This window comes from Hippoglossus hippoglossus, chromosome 4 (assembly GCF_009819705.1).
Source record: "Hippoglossus hippoglossus isolate fHipHip1 chromosome 4, fHipHip1.pri, whole genome shotgun sequence".
Lineage (NCBI taxonomy): Eukaryota > Metazoa > Chordata > Actinopteri > Pleuronectiformes > Pleuronectidae > Hippoglossus > Hippoglossus hippoglossus.
Window position 1 is genome coordinate 10,692,757 of NC_047154.1, and position 21,125 is coordinate 10,713,881.

Sequence of the window (21,125 nt, forward strand, 5' to 3'; positions counted from 1 at the left end):
ACCATATTTAAATCCACACAAAGTTGCACACACTCATCGATACCAGATTTTTTCATCAAGATTCACACATAATTCTCTGACCAATCAAATGGTGAAAATCACCCTTACCTCGCAATGTTAAGGAATCTGAAAAATCGGGATCTGCACCAAAACTTAATGGGTTCTGGCCTGGGCCATTAAAGATCGTTCCACCAAGTTTTGAGATAATCCATGCAGTATTTTTACGTAATCCTGCTAACTAACCAACAATAAGTACAGATGAAAACAACCTCCATGGCGGAGTACTAGTACAACTGATCACATGTAACAACTTCAGCTTCATTCAAAGACTTGCTGCAGACAATGCCTAGAAAACCATTAAAATGAACTAATGACACCAGAATGAAAGCAGCTTGTTTGTGGTCACCTTAAGTAAAGGCGAGTAAGAACAAAAACGCAAATACGAAACTCAAAGAAACTCCTGATTTATTGCTGAACAGTTTGTTGGGTTTTGCGCAAAAAAAACAAAAAACAACCTTCAACACAAACACATAGGATTTACACTAGGTGCTGACAGTACAATAGATTAAGATTAAATGTTGGTTTAAAAAGCAGATAACTGTCATTGTTTAAATTACACAAAAGTGTCAATGGAACAAAATCTTATCATCGACGTTTTCGCCTACACCGAGTGAGAGGAGTCAACACATTTACATCTACGACTTGTGAAAGTAGTAGTTTGCTGTTTCTGTGTGTTTTTGTTGAAATTGAATAACATCAACCTCATCCTGTTACGGCGAGGAAGGTCCACTGTCTCCATATTATGGGAAACAGGCACAGCTACAAACAGCGCTGCGCTACAATCAGCTGGTCGTGGCTTTTATGTGATTGTCAGAACTGTATCGCTGTCAAACACATTCAAGAGATATTCTGTTGCAAACAGATCGTCGACGTGAAGAGAAATCATCTGCAGCTCTGCAGTCAGGATGTGGGTGTTACCACACAATGAGAAAGTGGCAGTAGTGACGATCAAGGCCCACTACGATGTATCTGCTTTCGGAGCGGATCTGTGCTGTACAATAACTTCTGTCTAAAAAAAACTCAAATATCAGTTATGAATGTATTGGATTTACTAATGTACATTGACTTGAATTTTACATTTATACTGGACTGGACGGCATTCAGAAACATTTTAACATTTGGTGCTACAACAGGGTGTTAAGTTGGGGGCCGTCATTTGTGAGCGTGTGTGCGTGTATGTGCACATGCCCATGTCTAATTGCTAATCAAAGCTATCAGATTGAGCAGCAGAAATCAATACTTTCTCTAACCCTTATTACATAATTATCATTTACATAATTCTAACTGCTTTATGTTTTATTCTGTGTATTCTCATTATCTGGGGACCATCTTCTTACCGAAAGAATAACCTCACTGTTGGAACATGGCAGACTGTGGCCTCTGTGGTCACCGTGAGTCAGAAACAAACATCTTTCTGAGTTCTTTATTTTTTTGGGGGGGGGGGGGGGGGGGGGGGGTTTACAAGCAGAGCTGTTAGCTCAGAGGACCAGGGATCGCAGGTGATATGCATTGCAGTCGAAAGCCAGAGATGATACTGTGAGAAAAACTTTAAACTTTAAACTTTCATGTAGCTTCATCTGTAGGCCCACTGCCTTGTGAGGACAAGCAACCTGCTAAAATGTAACATGTTGGCATGAAGGTGGCAGCTTTCTGCAAAATAACTACCGATGCCTAAAAAGTTTCAGCTTCACCCAAAACCTCCCCAACATTGGCTGTGAGGGGCTGCGTCCATAAACACGCCCGTCAGACACTGGTTTAGTGCATCTATCCCTTTCCAATACCAACATACACACCCACTCTGACAGTGACTGACCATTTGTGTGCAGAGACTCAGTTTATAGATCACATCGCAGAATGAACTCTTTCCAAGCAAGCCACAGATATGCACTGATCAGTTTTCCACAAGAGACTGTCTGAAAATGTGCTCCATTATCCCTGTGTCAAAATGATAAAGTGACTGTTGGCTTTTCACGCTGCCTTCGATTTTGGCCTTTCAGAAAACAACACATCTTTTGATGTGGTCAGATCACACTTCATACAAACACAGCAGCATTTCAAGGGACTTTGGGGGCCTCAGGCAAAAGGGACCTGGGGGCCCTACATTCTAGTCTTCAACCAAATCTGTCAAATTACATATCTTTTGGCAGAAATGTGGCATGGGGTCTCATTAGGGGGTCTCTAACCATGGTGTTGTTTCAGTCTCCTGTAAGTAGTCAATTTAAGGAGTTTCGTTGCTGTGGACTAATGTAATCAGCTGTTCTCAGTCTCAGCTCGGGGCCTTTACTATGTTGCAATGTTTATGTATAAACTTATTATTTTTCTACTTTCAAAATGTTGGTGTAGCTGACTGTAAGTACCAAAAAACTAAAAGTACGGGTCATGTGAAGTACCTATAATCCATTTGAACATGTGTTTTTCCAAATGCCCTGAGGGTCTTTCACAAAACTGGGAAAGTGTCACCAAAAACCTAGTGGTGTCAACCTAGTAGGTCAAACAGTGACCTACGTGGGATTTGACTAATGTTCATAATGTTGAAAAAACCATGAGCACAACACATAGTGAACTCGATAAAGGTTTTAGGGACTTCAGAGTTTGGATTCTCATCTCGCAATACCCTCACAGAGGTTGTTCTAAAATTCATTCTGAAGCATCATAACAACCCTAAACACACAGCCAGAGTCCTAAAGAAGGAACTTCCGTGACAAGAAGAACAGAGAGTCCTGCAACAGGTGGTCTGATCTCAACATCATGGAGTCAGTCTGGGATCACGTAAAATGAAGAGAAGACATGGAGACAGCTTCAGTCGACTGCAGAGAGTTCACCGGGAGATTTGGGACAACCTACCTGCAGAGTACCTTAGATAGGATCCACTGTATATTGAGGGGGTGTCAGTGTTATGGTGCAAAAGGTTCATTCCTCTTTAAGGTCACATTACAAATCAAACACCAATGCAAACTTGAAAACAGCCTCTTTGTGTGATGTATCTATCTTATTGCAATCATTTCCCACCAATACATTTTATTACTCACATTTCCACGTGCATATTTCATTTTTTATGGCTTAGTTTATCTGTACATCTATACGTCTGTGTATGATGCCTTTTTCTGGTAAGTGTACTTGCCACAACAGAAAAAGACATATCAGTGCCTCGCTCCCCACGTGAAGTTGGCTCATCAGTCTCTATACGCAGACACGAGGAAGCGACGTGATCGGCTGTGATTGACAGGTCAGAGCAGCAGATGTGTAACTTCCACAGACCTGAGAGAGAAACTCACTGAGTGAAGATCTGAGCTGTGTGACGGAGCCCGGGCGCGGCTGCGAGTTCACTGCTCAACTGAAGCCGATCATCTCACAGGTGTCAACTTTTCACTGCAGGTCAGTTTCACTTTGTAATCTTCGGGTTTGAATACGTTTGTAGACAATGGAAAACATTGGTTCTATTAATTCATTCACTCTTAACGTTCATTTTCATCTAAAACAAATCTTAAAATACTTAAAAGACAAATGGCAAAGACAAACGCAACACTTCACTGTTGTTAGCTGTTATAGAATGATGATGTTCAGATCCAGTACATCTTACCACCGCGTAAAACATTTCATCACGAGCAGCCAAGAAGTCCTGGGTTCAAAACTGTCAGCAAAATGGGGTAATTTGGGTTTAAAAAGTGCCTGCAGAATCGCAAATATATTATTATTATTATTATTATTATTATTATTATTGTTGTTGCGTCAATTTAACGCTGTGGCTGAGACACATTTTGCATTCGTTAAGTACGTTACTATTGACTTATTTTCACCATCACATATATTAAATATCTGTCACTTCACTACATTGTACGAACCATTATGTTACATTGTTTTTTTTTAGGCAATCAAAAACTAAAGTGGAATCGGTCAACTGAAACCAGTTGTACATTTACATAGGAAATTGTTTGATACTTCCTGCACCATTAAGAGAGGTAGAAGATCAACTTTGAGATTGACTGATTGATTATTCACCACTATAGTGCCATGTCCACATTATGGAGCCCTGGTGTTGCAAGGGCAGGTTCTTCCTCATGCTCGCCCTCCTCCTCCTCGTCCTCCTCCACGGACCCTGCTGCAGAAGACCCTGGTCACCAGCACCTGTTCTCGGTGTCCAGCTCCTCTTCCCGTCAGGCTCGACATCTCCTGCGCTTACGGACCTTCAGCAGCTCCGTGAGACGCCGCCGGAGGGAGATGACCCCCGACGACATGAAGGACTCCAACTACTGGGACAAGCGACGAAAGAACAACGAGGCGGCGAAGCGGTCCAGGGAGAGGAGGAGGCTGAGCGACCTGGTGCTGGAGGGCCGGCTGCTGGCCCTGAGCCGGGAGAACGCACAGCTGCGCGCCCATGTGCTCAGTCTGCAGTACCAGAGTCTGAGAGCAGGGGAGGCCGAAGCTGCGGCTGCTGCAGCCTCCACCTGGTCCTCTTCACCCACTCTCACCCCTGCTCACCTCCCGCCAGGACTTTGCATGAACACCCCTGGGTTTCCTGTCCTGGGTGCGAGGCATCAGGAAACAGCCAGTCACCCCTTCCCTTGTTTCGGCTCCAATAAAGGTGCTGCTGCTTTTAGTCCACCGGGGTCAGCTGAGGCAGAGATCCCCACCTCCAGCCACGACTCCGCCACCCGCGCGCATGGCGCCCTGCACCGAGCCTCCACCCCGTCACACACACCTGTCGACAGGCTACTGCCCCACCCGAGTCCCTCTGCCAAGTGTGATTGTCTGCTGCTGCCCTGGTGGTCCTACTACGGACCACGGCCCCCCCTCTACCACCAGCAGAGACAGGGCCAGGGCGCCGGGGTGGAGGCGGACTTTAGGAGCCGGGTCAGCAGCGCTGCAGCGGGGCTGTCTCAAGTCGTAATGCACCTCAGTCCTGATGGACGCTATTATTGATGTCGAAGTAATATTTAGTATTATCAACTAAAATCAAAGAGGATTTCTAATTTGATACGAACGGATGCAAACCTGTTCACTTGCCATAATGAAAACAAGTAAAGAAAACAACACGAGTATATTACATTGTAAATTTACTCCATTTAACTTTATAACAACAAGACTGTCATAATGATATTTTGACAATAAATGATAAAAAATATATTTTCCTGATCTGTCCTTGTCATGATTGTCAAGGGACTTTGAGGAGATAAATCTAATCACAGCTGGATTTCTACCATTTATCTGAGCCCTGCGGTGAAACTGGCTGTTTGTTGGTATTTCCCTTTATTCCCCCTGTGTGATTCCCCAGCACATCTCCACTGAATGGAAAATAAAGGGTTGAAGTCTTTTTAGACATCTCGCTCTACTGCATCTTGTTGTTGTGCTCATTTTTTGTTAAAGGCAGCAATATTAAACAAACAAGAGCAAAGTGCGTGGATCTGGAGGAGCCTGTTTCTACTTTTGAAATAAAAACGTGCATGTTAGGTATTTTTCCCCTTTGATGGGAAATGTATCTGGTCACTGATCATATATCAGGAGGCTCAACAACCTTAATATCAAACCGGAAAAATAAAGGGGTGAAAGTAAATAGAAAGACAAATGCAGAATAAAGGGATAGCGTGATCCTACGTAAAAAATTGTTTCAATAACATGGAAAAATAAAGTTTAAGGCCCCACAGGATAATAAATTAAATGAAATAATAATAATAATAATAATAATAATAATAATAATAATAATAATAATAATAGACACAATTTTTACATTTTATGTCTTTTTAGTAGAATTTACAACAATAACATAATTGTATAATATATCTAGTTATGAATCATAATCTCTAGTTATGACTCTAAAAAGGCTTCTGAAAATAATCAAGTAAAACCGGTGGTAGTTAAATTAAATTAAGGAAAGCCACAATCATCCATAACTATACACTGACAAAAGCATGACAGCAGCAGTGGATGTACCCGAAGACACCGACAGAGGGCGCTAGAAGATAAACAATGTGGCAGATGTAAAACGTTGGATGCTCAATTCAAATCAGCAGCAAAACTGTTTCCTGAAAAATATGTTTTTAAATGATTTCTGCCTCTAGTGTGAGGCAAACAATTGATTTGTAATCATCATTTACACTGATTTTAAATAAAATAAAATGTCTTAGAACCGAGGTATTATTTTATAGGTGCATTGATGAGACTTCCGTATATTTTTGACCAGTTTTAAAACTAAGTCAACGTCTTTCAAAAAAGTATTTTACATCACAATTGATATGTTTTGTGCACAAGCATTGTTTTACTGTTAAAATCGAGAATCCAATAAATCAACAACTCTGGGTCAAGCTCACAAACATAGTAAAAAAAATCATCGTCTAAAAACTGGAACCTAACAATTTAAGTTCTAGATGTGCCTCGGCTGAAATGTATGACGACAGTAACATGATCTCATGGGCCTCTGGTGGATATTAACGTCCTAAGTGCATCACAACAGGAAGCAAAAATCGTACTTGTCTTCATGTGACAGCTTCTATACAAAGAAATGGGGGTTGGAGTAAAATGACCAAAGCAAATGTTGAAACTCCAAAGTTGGTTTTAATTAGTTTGGTTATGATAAATTGTGGTTCTGTAGTGAGCACAGTCTCAGATTTATGAGAGAATATTACGATATTAAACGTGGGAACAAATCGTCGGCACTTTGACACGGATGACAAACACTCTCTTTTTTCTGTGAATCTGAGGTTCTGATGATTTATTTATCACCCAGAGGGAAACACTTCAGTCACTTCACTTTTCTGCTACGTACACTCAGATCATATCTGGGGGTTGTGGCTTTGTCTCTTATACTACTGCTTCTACTGCTATTACTAGGCTACTATGGCTATTACCTCTAGTACTGCTGTTACTAGATCCATTTTTTTCCTGGAAAGACTATTTGTAAAATGTCTAAACTGTGACATGTTTGTGCCGTTGCAACAGGTAAAACTACACATAATGATTCGGCACATATCACACACCAAACACAACGAAACAGCAAATACAATTAAATTCAACAGCACTGATTTACTTACATTGACAAAAGAGATGGACCGCCAGAGTAACAGAAAACAACACAGAAAAGAGTGAGATAGAAAAGAAGAGAGAGAAGAGAGAGAAGAGAGAGAAGGTAGGACTGAAAGGTGAGGAGCCACCTTCTGCTTTCAAGTGCATCAATCGCATGACACACAGTTCAGTGTATATCAGTTGTATATGAGTAGTGGATGAGGGCGTCATATCTCTGCATTAGTTCCCAGGCACCTCAGCAGCAGTGGACTTTCTGCACGCAGCAGTTGAAGGTAAGGCCACCGGCTCTTTTTGAACTGATTTGGGACAGTATGTGTGTCTAGGGAGGTTTAACCCCAAATGACTGAAGGCTTTTATACATGCACTATCAGTATGTATGTGTATATATCGACACATAAATATATACTATCAAGTAAAATGAATTTATTTGTAGCCTATTACCTGAAAATGTTGCCGTGTTATCTGGCAAGAAACCGTTTGAGAAAGAGGAAGAGTTGCTTGTGAAAAGTCAAATTTGACAGACTACAGATTTGTCTGTTTGTATTTCTGTCGGGTTTCTTTTGTGAGTCCACCTTACAATAGGATGTTGGTCATTTTTCATGAACTCACTTAGGCTCTGTGTAATTAATCAAACCTTTCAATAGTTTCAATGTTACTTGAAAAATAATCTCACGGTCATATTCATAAGAAATAAAAAACTCAAGTGTTATTGTTATTATTATTATGTGAGGAGGAAACATTTTCTAAAGTTGTAAATATATGTGAAATAAGTCAGAGTGTCATCAGTGTACAGTGGGATTAGATGGTGTTTAATGGATGATTGTTTTAAATTAGATAGTTTACACATTACTTTGAAACATGATCTCAAGTCACCTCAATCCATTTGCAGATGACTGTACGTCCGGATGATCCAAAACAAAGCCAATTGGAATAAACAGTTTGTGTCGTTGTAAGTGCACCATCAATATCTGACTTTGCTGTTTTAACACAGAGCGAAAACCGAGAACTATAAGTTTCTGTTCCATATGAAACCTTTCAGCCCTTTACGAAAAAGTTCATATCAAGGGTTTTCATTGTATCATGTCTCATCTGTATTTTTTAAATACAAATCTAGAGGTTTAGGTTTATGTTGTATGTGCTCTCAATAGTAAAACACCATATCTTTTTTATCATGGTAAAAGACAGAATTTATCAAAATATTGCTCATTTATCTTGTGTTCATCTATTACACCACCTCTGTTGCTCTGCAAGAACAGTGAGAATATTGTGGTCAATGCCATACATACTTTTATTGAATGGCACTATGAGTTATTTACACTGTCCTTCGGGGATGCATTAACAGAGAACTGTGCCAGTTTCCCCAAGAGGGCATTCATTCACTTGAATTACCCCGATGGCAGTTTGGGAAAGACCACTATTTTTACAATGGGTGGCAGAGTGCACAGCAGTGAGTGTGAGAAAAGAAGAAGTTTGAGAGTTCATTACTAAAAGGCTAACAGGCTAAAATTAGTCAGTGTGAAACAGGTGCATATGTGCAGCAGCAGAGTAGTGAGCAGTGTCCCTGTATAATTATTGTTCTCTCTTCCTGCTGTGCTGCATATACCAGTGCATCACACACTGATACATGCAGTGTGCACGTTCTCACACAGAGATACAAATATGTGGTCTTACAGGAGTTTTGTTCTCGCTGGGCACAGGCCTGAATATTTTTAACCTTGTGTACGTCCGCACCACAGCACACAGGGCGCACGGTCTCTTTGAATCTTCTGTTTTGATGCCTATGGCTCAGTCTCACTGGCACATCAAAGTATGACAGTAGATGATCAGCGAGTGGAAAGATGCTTTAAGAAGATTACACAGGAAACTATGTGATCATTAATGAGGTAATGGCCTGTGAGGTTCTGGTTTGTGCTAAAGTTCTAAATGTGTGAAATCCTAAGTGACACTTTATTTTGCAGCTCATTCACGAGGTGTGACATGCATCAAGTATTTTGTTATGTCTGATTAGAAATGAACACATCCGCTATCACCTATTCTGCATGATATAAGGAGCGAGGGGCACATGACGTGTGGGTCAGTCTGTGTGCGTCAGGTGGCCGCTGGGGTTTTATTACAATGTTCAAGCAAACAACCCACAAACCCAAGTGAAATAATCAATTTTAAGCTGCATTTATTTCTCTCTGTCTGGTTTTTCAAAACTGGTTTTGTCAGGATTACAAAATGGACAAACCCTGTATGGTTGCCTTTACGTCCCCAGAATGCATATGAAGTGAAACAAGTCGATAGAAGAGGTGGAAAGGGGAAGTGATGACAGGGTGGATACTTAGATCAGAGACGAGGGTGGGGGAGACAGAAACGCACAACACTGTCAGTCTCACAGTCGAACAAAGAGATGTCTGTTTTTAAATCTGGGTCCATGCGTGGTTGAGAGTTGAATTTATATAATTTATATATAACGAGCACAATTAACTGCATCTCCACTCAACTGGAACAAATTTCTGCACAACAAAACCTTGTCGAAAAGAAATTTCTCTGTTGGAACAAAAAGGTTTGTGCATCATTATCAGTTAATATTATGTTTTGCTTGTTTGAATACGACACAATATCATTAATATGTAATTTAGCAAACATCTAATATGTCAGATTATCTGTACAAACTATAGCGAACTCTCAACAATGTGTGAATCAGACCAGTACAGTGGCTGATGTTGGAAATATAAATGATATCATTGCTGCTGTATGCACACTGATGCTCAGACGCATTAGTTGTTGTTCTTCAGTCGAACAGATGTTTCCTGACACCTCATCTCATGTGGTCGAGTTAGGTGGGAGGTGACGTTGGGTGGTGGGTTTGAATGTTGGAGTGAGACAGAGTTGCATGCAAAAGAGTCATGTTGTCAGTAATTGTGTTCATAAACACTGAATATGAAAAGCAACATGTATGCCAGCTGAATCATAGACAATACGATGCTATAATCTTAGGCATTGTTTATCTGAGGCCACATTAAATTCTCAGACACACATTGGTGCTAGTTATTCCTTTCTAGCTCTATTTGTTACCATAAAGTGGCTGAGAAAAGCCTTCACATGTACAAAGCTACATTTAAATCCACCAAGTCGCGACTTTCAGTTTCAGAGTTCTTTCATAATCAGTTTTTTGTATAATCTTGCTCACAAACCAACCAACAAACGGACAGTAGTGAAAACATAACCTCCTTGGTGGACGTGACAAGTCAATGTCAATGTTGTGGTTTTTCTCTCAAGCTGGCGAACCTGCAAGATTTTCAAATAAAAAATGCTTCTCCACCTCAACATATCTATACAACAGATTTTTGTTTTCTTTGGGAGTGAAGACTGTATCACAGTGAAACCAACCAATTAAATTCACAGCAGGTCACAGGTCTACATTAGATATTTCTGCCACTTGTAGTAATCTATGTCAAACTACTCATGTAGTGTTATGTTGTCGCATTTTTCAAAGAAACAAGTCCATGAAAACAGTAACTGAAGGTCAAGGGGCCCTTCGACGGGGACCAGACAGACAACACTTCAGAAATACTGTGAGAGGTCTAAGGAAAACCGTAGAATTTGATATGCTGAGACAATACAACTGTGATAGTGAAATGACATTCATTTGAAAAGAAAAAGAAAAGAATTGGGTTATGGGCTCCCTCCTGGGTGAGTACAGAGCCTAGTTCCGCCCCCCTACCTGTGGTTTTGTGTTGTTCTCATAATGAATAAACCTCAACATCAGACTAACCTATTCTACTATTAAACTTCAGTGATGAACAAACCAACATACAGCAGGATGAGGTAAAACATTAGATAAGGTTACACAAGAATGAAGTGGCTGTATCACTCAGGCTCCGACACCAGACTAAAAAGCTTCCTCTGTTCTTTTTGATTTCAGGTCACTGTTGTTTGTTACTAATATTTCGACGACCATGGAGCATCTCTCGGTAGCTTTTCACAGAGGCCATGACAGCCATGTTTCACAAGTGGAAAATGAGCTGGTGAATAAAGGACCCCGTCGCAAAAGGGAGTTCATACCTGAGGAGAAGAAGGATGCCCTCTACTGGGAGAAACGTCAAAAGAACAACGAGGCAGCCAAACGGTCCCGGGTGAAGAGAAGGATACACGACTACGTGCTGGAGACTCATTTCATGGCCCTGAAAGAAGAAAATGCCAGACTCAGTGCTGAATTAATGGCCATCAAGCTCCACTTTGGCCTGGTTCGCCCTGCAGCACACACTGTTCACCAGAACAACCCACTGCAACACCACGTCAACAGCAGTAGCCACCACGTGCCCCTGCAGAGGGACTACTACAGGGGTGTCAGAGACTCTTCCTTTGTGCCTTCTCACCCCCTTTTCATTCCTGCATATGCCCTCCATACCATGAGAGGTTATCCATACTTAAACACATGTGGCGGTAGTAGCAGCTCTGGCCTTGTCGCTCCCCTCGTTCTCTCGCCCACCCATTCAACCCAGCTGGGAGCTTCTCTGCTGAAACCCATCGCCAGGAGAGTCACCTCAGATGAAGAGGAGCAGCAGGTCCCTGGGGTGCTGTCCATGTCATGCTCCACTCCGCCTCAAAAAATCGCCAGCAAACATATAAACACCTCTGACTGACTGTCCAATCTGCTGCTTGTTGGATTGATGGATTGAGAGATGTAAAGTTAATTTCTCTTCATTTCCCGTTAAATATTCCTGTGGATGCAGAAAGTTTAAGAGGTTTATTTTTGTAAATTGATGGCACATGTATGCTGTTTTTAAAGAAGCACTGCACAAAGCGATTCAACCTCCACACAATCCTTGTTTTGTGTCGTAGCAAACATATACAACTGGCATTAAAACACATTTTGGATGATTCGACTGCAGTCGGACAGGAGTACATGCACCCAAGATGCATTGAGGCCAAATTGTGATCTGATCGACCTCTGAAGTTCACAGTTCTACATTCTGATCATTCACACTACAACCAAACAAACAATATATTGCCGTCCCGAAAAGTCAGTAAGCATTTACAGCACGCTGTGCTACGTCCCGAAAATAGAGCTTTGTTAAAGCAGGTGTGGAGATGTGGATTTTGAATGAGGTCACAGTAACCACAGATCTCAGCTCAACATTCTCACTTTGGAGGACTGCAAATAATCAAGCCACATCAAGCAGCAAAACAAGCCTCATGCCCAGTTGTGGAGGAACTACTCAACTTAACTTTTCTACTTGAGTAATAATTAAGTACTTAGTCTTAAATATAATAAATTATTAAAAGTGAAAGTACTTAAAATACTAGCAGTCTACTAGATCATTTTGAGGCTCAGTCTCTTCTGAATCCATTTCAGGTGTTTCTTCTTCACCAGTGATGCTGCTGCGGCAGGAGGCGTGGTCTAATGTTACGTGTCTGATCTGATTGGGTCAGTGGATCAATTCATCTCTCTTTATCAATTACTTTTATATATATATATATATAAAAGAATCTGAACATGAACAATTCTACTGCATCTTACAGTGTAGTGAATAGAACAGATATTTGCTGATATATGTTGTGGAATATAAGTGACAGTTACTTGAAAATAAATCTCCTTAAGTAAAGTACAGATACATGAAAAACTTAATTACAGTAATGAAGTAAAAGTACAGTGTTACATTCCACCACTGCTCAGGCCTTTTCTTTGTTTTTACATATGTAGATCAGAACTGTCAGTTTAATCAGGATTGCCTTTTTTTTTTTTGATGGACCTACGTGCTAATGTGAACCAGCAGTGATATGAGAGACGTTCTTATATGTACTTTGTGACTTTATGTATAAAGCTTTCTGACACAATAAGTGGGGTTGATCTGCTTTTCTGATGTGAAGCCCCCCCCCACAGACACATTCTGACCAACAGGATTGTTGCAACAAGGTTGGCAATTGTTCTGAGCTCTCACCTCTGAGCTGAGCCCAGAGAACGTCTGGTTACATTAGTCCACAGTAATTGTGTATGGCTCCCCCGGGTCCCTTTTACCGGGGGTCCCCAAAATACCTTGAAACACCCCTGCTGACCAGTATGTTATGTGTGAGAGGCTGCTATAGATGCCTTTACCGTCTGACCTCTCATCTCACTCTGTCACCCAACACAGATCCATGTAGATATGTAATGTGTACAATAAATGTTCAAAGAGATATTGTGTCTTAGCGTCTGGAATCATTTAACACCTGACCAGTAAGATGATTTTACCATGAATTAACAAAACTTTAGTTTTGACTGGGTTATTGTAGAATGAAGTATTTCTCTTTCATAGACTGAAAAGCAATATTGAAAACATGTCGCTCAATTATTTTAACATTTTTATATATTGACATTTATAAGGCTTCACCTGGGTAGTGGTTGCAACCCTCCTCTAAATGGAAACACTGAAGCATGATGTCGTTTTCCTGTGTGGGCAGATATAGTCAGCTTCTACCGTAATGTGACAACAGTGTGTTAAATCTTTTAATAGGCTAGAGGCACAGAATGGCCCCTTAGATTTAGGCTCCACACATAGTTACCTAAATGCATTAATGGCTTCGTCCCTGACTTTTACTGCAGCCTCCCACCAAGTTTCATGGAAACATATTCATTGTTTTTGTGTAATCTTGCTAACAAAACAAAAAACACCCCAACCAACAAACAGATAGGGTTGTGTAAAGTTATTCATACACAAAAAGCTGTGTCCAGATACAGAGACCAACTCCTACAGAGCTGAAGCTTCAGACTACAGAGAGACCCAAAGTAAAACATGACAGAAACAGCAGCCAACTAGTCTATTTGTCTAGTTGACATTGTTTTAACTTGACAGTGCCGACAGTGTATAGCCTTCAGAGTAACAGCCAGTCCTCCTGGGTCAAAGCCAAAGCCTCAGGGCCAAACACTACACTAATGATGACTACTGAGTACTAACTACTTTTTTTCTAACACTACTTTTTACAGAAATGCAATAACTTATCAGCTGCTGAGGGTTTGACTATGAAGCATAGCCAAGAAAGCTTTAACAGCAGTTTTTTTTTAAGTGTCCATAAGCCGATCAATGCCAAATTTAAGTCTAACTAAATAATTAGATTTTATGAATTATGGCACATTTGAATACAAAAGGAGTCAATTAAATATATGCATATATGTTTCCTTATATGCTAATCTAGGCATTGAGCATTAAAAAAATATTAATCTGAACATTTGAGCCGATACATCATTTATTTGTGTCATGTAGCTGCAATTTTCTTAAGTGGATTTATTTACTTTTCACTTTTACTCAGCTACATATGTCAGCAAATATCTGTCGGACAACTTTCTGTACTGATGACTGGACAACGGAGGAATCAGGCAAAACTCATACAGAGGTCACACATGGGAAGAAGAAGATTACAGGGAATCCAACAAGTCAAAAACCAGAACAAGGCACCAAAACTTACAGGGTAATGGTCATACACAGGAGGGCTACACAAGGAAGTACAAGTACAGTACACCGAGAATCTGGCAGGGAAGAGATGTGTGAGCAGGTGTGTGTATACTGGGTGAGTGATTGGCGATGAGGTGCAGGTCGTCACAGGAATTTCCCATTAGGATCCAATCAGAGTGGGAAGGTTCAATTAGATTTAGAAGAGGGTCAGGGTTAGGGTTATAAATCATCATAAATCATGAATAGTAATAATGAATAGTCTTTTCAGCAGCATAATCTGCAGCATTCTTTATTAATATAATAAACTCTGTACTATTTGTGTATGACAGCATTAGGGAGGAGGCTACACTTAGCAAGAGCTTTGACTTTTAATACTTTAAATACATTTAAAAGCAAGTACTAAGTTACTTTTAAGTGGGACTTCAACTCGTACTTGAGCAACTTACTTTCTATTTATTTGCATTTTCACTTAAGTTAAATGTTTGAGTTCTCAGTTTACAGCTCTCAGCTGCTGTAACAACTTCAAAATGATCATCAGAGCTCAAGGGGTTGAAATTATCGGCCAGTTCAAAGTTAGCTGTTTTACAAACAGCAGAACAGAAACTGACTTTACAGTAATGTTACTATATTTTTCCTAGTGACTCAAGAAACCTAAATTCTTGGTAAATGTTTTATTTCAGCTTATCTTCTGATCTGCAGGTCAATTGTTTGTTCAACACCTACTAACCACTATAATTCCAAATAGACACGTCTCAACACCGGTGAGACGAAATGTGTCATCACACACACACACACACACACACACACACACACACACACACACACACACACACACACTGTTTGTACGTCTATCTTAGTGAGGACACTAAATGCGTAACCAAAGCCCTAACCCAAACCCTTACATAAACTTAATTCTAAACCTAACCCTAAAACCAAGTCTTAACCCCCAGACAGTCCATTAAAGGTGGGTCAGAAAGTGAGGACCGCCCAAAATGTCCTCATTCGTAGGTTGTAGGCTCAAATTGGTCCTTACAAAGATATGAGTACAAGAGTAAACACACACACACACACCCTATTGCAGTCACCTATCAGACTTAAAATCATGTAGATGGAAATACCTTTGTTAAAGAAGAAGTTAAGTGTCAGTACATTTAGTCTCTTAAGCAAATATAAGAGCTCCTTGAAGGGAGGGTTTCAGAGCACTGTGCATTTTACCACTGCTATATATAGTGTTAAAGTACAAATAAATTAAAATAAATTAAATGAATAACATGTAGGGCAGACCCATGTGATTAATGTCCTAATTTCACAGTCTGACAGTGTCTGTCAGTGTGTCATGCTTGGTTGATGACACCTCATGTGAAATGCATAGGTCACAGTCAACTCTTGATACACAGAACAAAGAAAAAGGGAATAGAGAGTCATTTCCCAGTAACATGTGTTTTGCTAAAGGTCTAATTTGAATTTCACAGGAAGAACCTGGTGTCAATTTCAGTAAGTAAAGTTTAATGAGGGTAACATTAACATTATTGTTTGATAAACATGTTTATGCAAAGCTATTTATAAATCTTTACTCTTGCTACTCGTGTTTTGATGAATGCATACAAATGAAAAATAATAACCCTATATGGAGTAAATATGCTTTTCATTAACTTAAGTGAAACATTAAGAGGAAAAGCTGTGAGCAGGGTAATTCAAAAAAAAGTATCTGTCTGAGTCACATCATGTTGTTTCAAAGCAGCTTTCAAGACATTCTTGTCACTATCCTTTTCTTCTCCGATTACCAGAAATTTTAATGAGTAAAATATGAGAAGGACATGACACAGTAAAGAGTTAGAGCTGTGAAAAGGAGAAGAAAACCTGAAGGAATGAGTGGAGACACATGAACGCAGACACCTCATCTGATCATTCCATCAGATAAAAATGCTGAGCAGGGGCGAGTGATTTAGATTTTGGATCAAGACAACAAGAAGGGAAACAGCTTAGCGACTTATTACGAAACCAACATGTGTATTTAAAAGCCATAAGCCATAAGTACAGTACATAGCAACAGAGGTTTGGAGCCCATTTCATATCAAGGGCCACTATAATATTCTTCAAAGACACATGTCACACAAACCTCTTCAATGTTATGGTTGGAATGGCTTCTCTTTGGTGTGGCTTCTGGTGTCACATGGTAGTGATGGCGATGCTACTTCCAGATGGTTTTCTGCATTGCGATCAGTCAGTCGTGAAAGTCTTGAAGATAATTTTAAAAGCTCTACTTAAACAAACCTGAAAACACATTTCACATGACCATTCCGCCTGCAGGTATCAACAGTAAGCAGAGCGTCTACTTTTATTTGCTGAGTTGCAGAAAATACTGGCTTTGCAAGAGTCCTGCTCACAGTTGTAGGCTGTTCCAAACAATTTCTAACCTCAGGTTAGTGTTGTAGCACATCCACTAGTTTTATTTGAACTCGCTCAAACAAATATGTGCAGCTCTTTTTGTTTGCTTTTCACGTCGTCAAATTATTCATTAAGTTCCTGGAGGAGTCCCAGGAGGTCACACTTGCTCTTGTCATTGCATGCTTGTTAGCACAGACAATTTCTCCCACGTCAAAAGTGATCCATGCATAAAAATGATGAGTCCGGATGTGTTCTGTATAATCACAGACCAGAGAGGAAATTTGAATTTTTTTTTGCAGTGTCTTGAAGTGTCCTTTCAATACCTCATTCTATATCAATAATCTGCTCAGTGATAGTTCTTCAAAACAAAATGACGTGATAAATCGGGGAAGACGAGGTTGTGACTGAAAAGACCCAATCAGCAAGCGATCGTGAGTGTCCATGTCTCCAAACATTTCAGTGTTTCCAGCTGTAATGATGCTCGTCTTTTTCATCAACCCACAAGCCCATTTGCTGGTTTTTAATATTTCTTCTTCCAAATCTTGGTTCATGTGTTTTGTTCACCTTGAGTGTGACCTCACAGGCAATGACACCACCCTGAAGTCCACTATTTTCTTATAATACAGTATTTGCTTTCAGGAGAATTTTGTGTGTGTTTGAGTTTCTGAGTTGCATATATGTATTTGTCTCCTGGGCCAGATCAGACTGTCTTGTGGTCCTCCTCCAGTCTGGAAGCCCCCCACCCCTGATGTAGTCAGATGAGTCAGACATGTTTTTAACAGGTGTAAATCCTTGAGCCCTGTTACTTTGGTACTCTTAGTTATTCATCATTCAACTCATATGATTAAACATGAACTTTTTTGTTTTTGCATTTATAGGAATGGTGTTCATGTCATTTCCTGATCTGTGTTATAGGAGCACTGACGCTGTATTGAAGACTCGTGGGATTCAAACAAGCTACATGTTTAGGTCATGTTTTTCTTGGTCTTAATAAAGAAGATGATTATTCTTCCTTTTATAACTAGGTTTGCTAGTTAGCGTGGATGTGTTAATGTCTTCTTGTGTCTTTAATGTGCTGTATAGATCTGTATCTCCCAGGCCTATATTGGTCTTGACTTCAGGTTAGTCACCCTGATGAGGGCCAGGGGCATTTTTTTTTATATCTTTGCCATGCTTTCGCCACACTAACATAGACTTTTTTATTTTTCCACAGCAGGAGTGCCTTTCTTTTTTCTATCAAAATGTATTCCCCCAGCACCAGAGGACCTTATGGTATTTCTTCACACACCTTTTTTACCTTTCTGTACTAACATGTCTTTTTAGAGTGCAGGACTTCATGGCCTGTTTGAACAATAGAAAATATTTCAAAGATCTAATGCAGACATGTTTTAAGACATATAAGAATACTCTGTACTTTCACAGAAAAGTTTGGTGCACAAAAACTTATATATCACAAACCATGAATATCTGTTAATGTGCTCAACTCACCAGGTCACATATTTCACGGGAATGTCTGTTCTTAGCTTATGTAAACTAGAGGTTTCAAGTGTCTAATTCACACGTTGATTTTTGCATAACCCTAGAGATTATTTTGTGTGTGTGTATATATACATATAAATAAATCAAACTCCAATTTCAGCACATATTTAAAAAAAATAATATAAAACAGCCTCCTGGAGTCAAACAAAAAAACAGTGTGACAAGTAACACTTTTGAATAGAAGGGGCTAATGAAGAAGATATTTTGATAAATATACTGGGTGCTGAACATCTTCCTGCCGCATGCTCTACTTCCTCCTTAAGGCGTCCCTGAAGTGCACACCACTTCTTATTTATCTTTGACTTCAGCAGTTACAAGTCATAAGTTAAGTATGAATTCAGTTACCCAGTGATGAGGCTCAGTTTAGTTTAACAAGTTACAATGTATTAAAACACTCAATGACACTCTTCTAATATCCAGGGGACCCCCCTATACATGTCCCTTGGGATAACTAGAAATAGCCTCTTTTTTTTACATTTCTTCTGAGTTATGTGAAAAAACAAAACTGGATAAATAGTTTAGAAAGATATTAGAACTGTATTGAAAATATTCTCACCATGTCAGCACAGAATACCTATATCATGATCATTTTAATGAGTGAAGGTGGAAACTTTGAGACATTTGAATATCACTGAATATAGTCATAACAGCAAAATGGTTAAATGGTTGTGATGTAGAAAGCCAACAACAAATACATGCAACTTAATTGTAAATATTTGTACCAGTTTACAGAAATGTTATATATTTTTTTATCTTGTTTTGATGAATACACAAAATGAGCAATAACTCTCAATCATTGTTGTGTATCAGGGCAGGAACTTGTTATTTTGAGCACTTAATATTTATGTGTAGTGTAGATAACACATCCTTCATTCATCTGAATCAACTGTTTTTTAAAAAATGTTTTAAATATGACAAACCTGGGGAAAAACATACCATAAAAATCTGCAACACAGAATCTCACAGTGAGAGGTTTACCATGAGGGTGGGGAGATCAGACAGCAGCTGTAAAAGAAATGGGACAGGACATCATCATAGCATATAATATAGCATGCTTTATAAACAGTGTGCTTCCTTTTTATAAAACAGTACAATACAAAACAGTCTAGCACTTCCAGACACAATGGCTTCCATATTTACAGGAGGAGTTCATCATTAGAAGAATTAAAAATACATCAGAGTTGTTAATCACAGAGAGGAAGCTTAACTGATGTCAGATCAGTCCAGGAACATATTCACAGTTGGTTAATAATAACTTCTTGTGCAGTATATGTGAGCGAACATGGAATCATGCTCCACCACTCTGTTTCCAGTTTCTACGCTTTGTTTGCTGCGTGAGGAATGTTACTTAGGTTATTCCACAAAATGAGTTTTCACTTTCAATACTGCACAAATATACAGGTTGAGAAAGTCATTATTCAGTCTTTTGCTTATGATTGTATGACTAGTATGTTTGATTTGATGAGATTGTAAAGCAATTTGTAACGTAAAGTTTGAAAATCTAATTAGTAAATAAAGTTTATTATTATTATTATTGCCATTTTTTGCCAACAGAGGGCAGCAGAGTAACAGTTTTAAAAGTTGAATGGCAGAACCTAAGCAGCTGATCTCACAACTGGTGCTATTGGTTTATAGGACAAAAGATCAAGAGCATTTTTGAATTATATATGCAGCTAATCTGTGTTCTCACGCTCTCAAAATAATGTCTGAGGTGATGAGGAAAAGTGGATTTAATGACTCCAGTTTCTGGGTTTCTACATATACTGAAGTGTGGTATAGAAAGTACTACACATTTTCATTGTCCATGGACATGACTGCAAATTCATGTGAAACGACAATGTATCATATTCTCAAACACAAACTGTATTCCTCAAGTATAAATATTACCTCTGATTTCTATGTGAGGGCAACTAGCAATTAATAATGACATCTTATTGAATTTCACCTTTAGAACCGAATCTATTCAAACTCCTACAAAAACGTTGCACACCTCCCTTTTGTGGCCTGTTGTTGTGACCCCAGCACCGAGCCCTTTGTTGTTAGTGTCTGTGTCTTCCTAAAATACCCAAACTCCCCCTCCTCACTGGCTCTGTTTCATTATGACCTCTGTTCCAGTTTGCTAGGTCTATACCGCATTAGCATTTTTCTCTACGCGTCTAAAAACAGATCGAGATCCCGATCAGAGTCCACTTAACTCCTTCCCCTGGTGGTCAGCCAAACGCCTCCCGTATCACACTGGACAGGAATAGGCCGACGAACGAAAACCCGATATGGACGCCCCCTGTGATTTATGTTGTGAGCTCAAGGAGCGAGCAGATCTGATGATGTGATACAATGAGAGAGTACAATTTCTGTTTATGACCGGACTAGATATCAATGATTTTGAAAAAGAGACGTTAACAGTACAATTACAGTAGGACAGTAAAATCTGATCAGTCAACATTACTATAAACGACAGGGATGTCAGTGATTACAAAATATATAATACAATCTCATACAGTATCATCTATTCAACATTGGGATAAACGCATCCCGGCAAATGTTCAATTTACAAATAATTCACATTATTCAAAGAAAGAAGCCAACGTTCATCTTTACACAGGAGTTTCAGATTAACAGGGCAAGAGTCTTGTACAGTGTGACAGTGGACAAACAAAATTGTGCATGTTTTGATTTACAAGTGCACATGACCTGTCTGAGTCC

General features: G+C 39.6%; 2 protein-coding genes across 2 annotated transcripts; both read left to right on the forward strand.

The window, feature by feature from the left end:
* The first annotated feature begins 3,339 nt into the window (after positions 1 to 3,339).
* si:dkey-172o19.2 lies at positions 3,340 to 5,168 on the forward strand. Its single transcript, XM_034583300.1, has 2 exons — positions 3,340 to 3,435; positions 4,068 to 5,168. Exon 2 carries the CDS (start codon positions 4,072 to 4,074, stop codon positions 4,978 to 4,980), a length of 909 nt encoding a protein of 302 aa, XP_034439191.1. The 5' UTR covers positions 3,340 to 3,435; positions 4,068 to 4,071; the 3' UTR covers positions 4,981 to 5,168.
* A 2,070-nt stretch (positions 5,169 to 7,238) lies between these two features.
* nfil3-4 (nuclear factor, interleukin 3 regulated, member 4) lies at positions 7,239 to 11,775 on the forward strand. Its single transcript, XM_034583301.1, has 2 exons — positions 7,239 to 7,349; positions 10,988 to 11,775. The coding sequence occupies exon 2, from the start codon at positions 11,022 to 11,024 to the stop codon at positions 11,706 to 11,708; it is 687 nt and encodes a 228-aa protein (XP_034439192.1). The 5' UTR covers positions 7,239 to 7,349; positions 10,988 to 11,021; the 3' UTR covers positions 11,709 to 11,775.
* Positions 11,776 to 21,125: the final 9,350 nt, after the last annotated feature.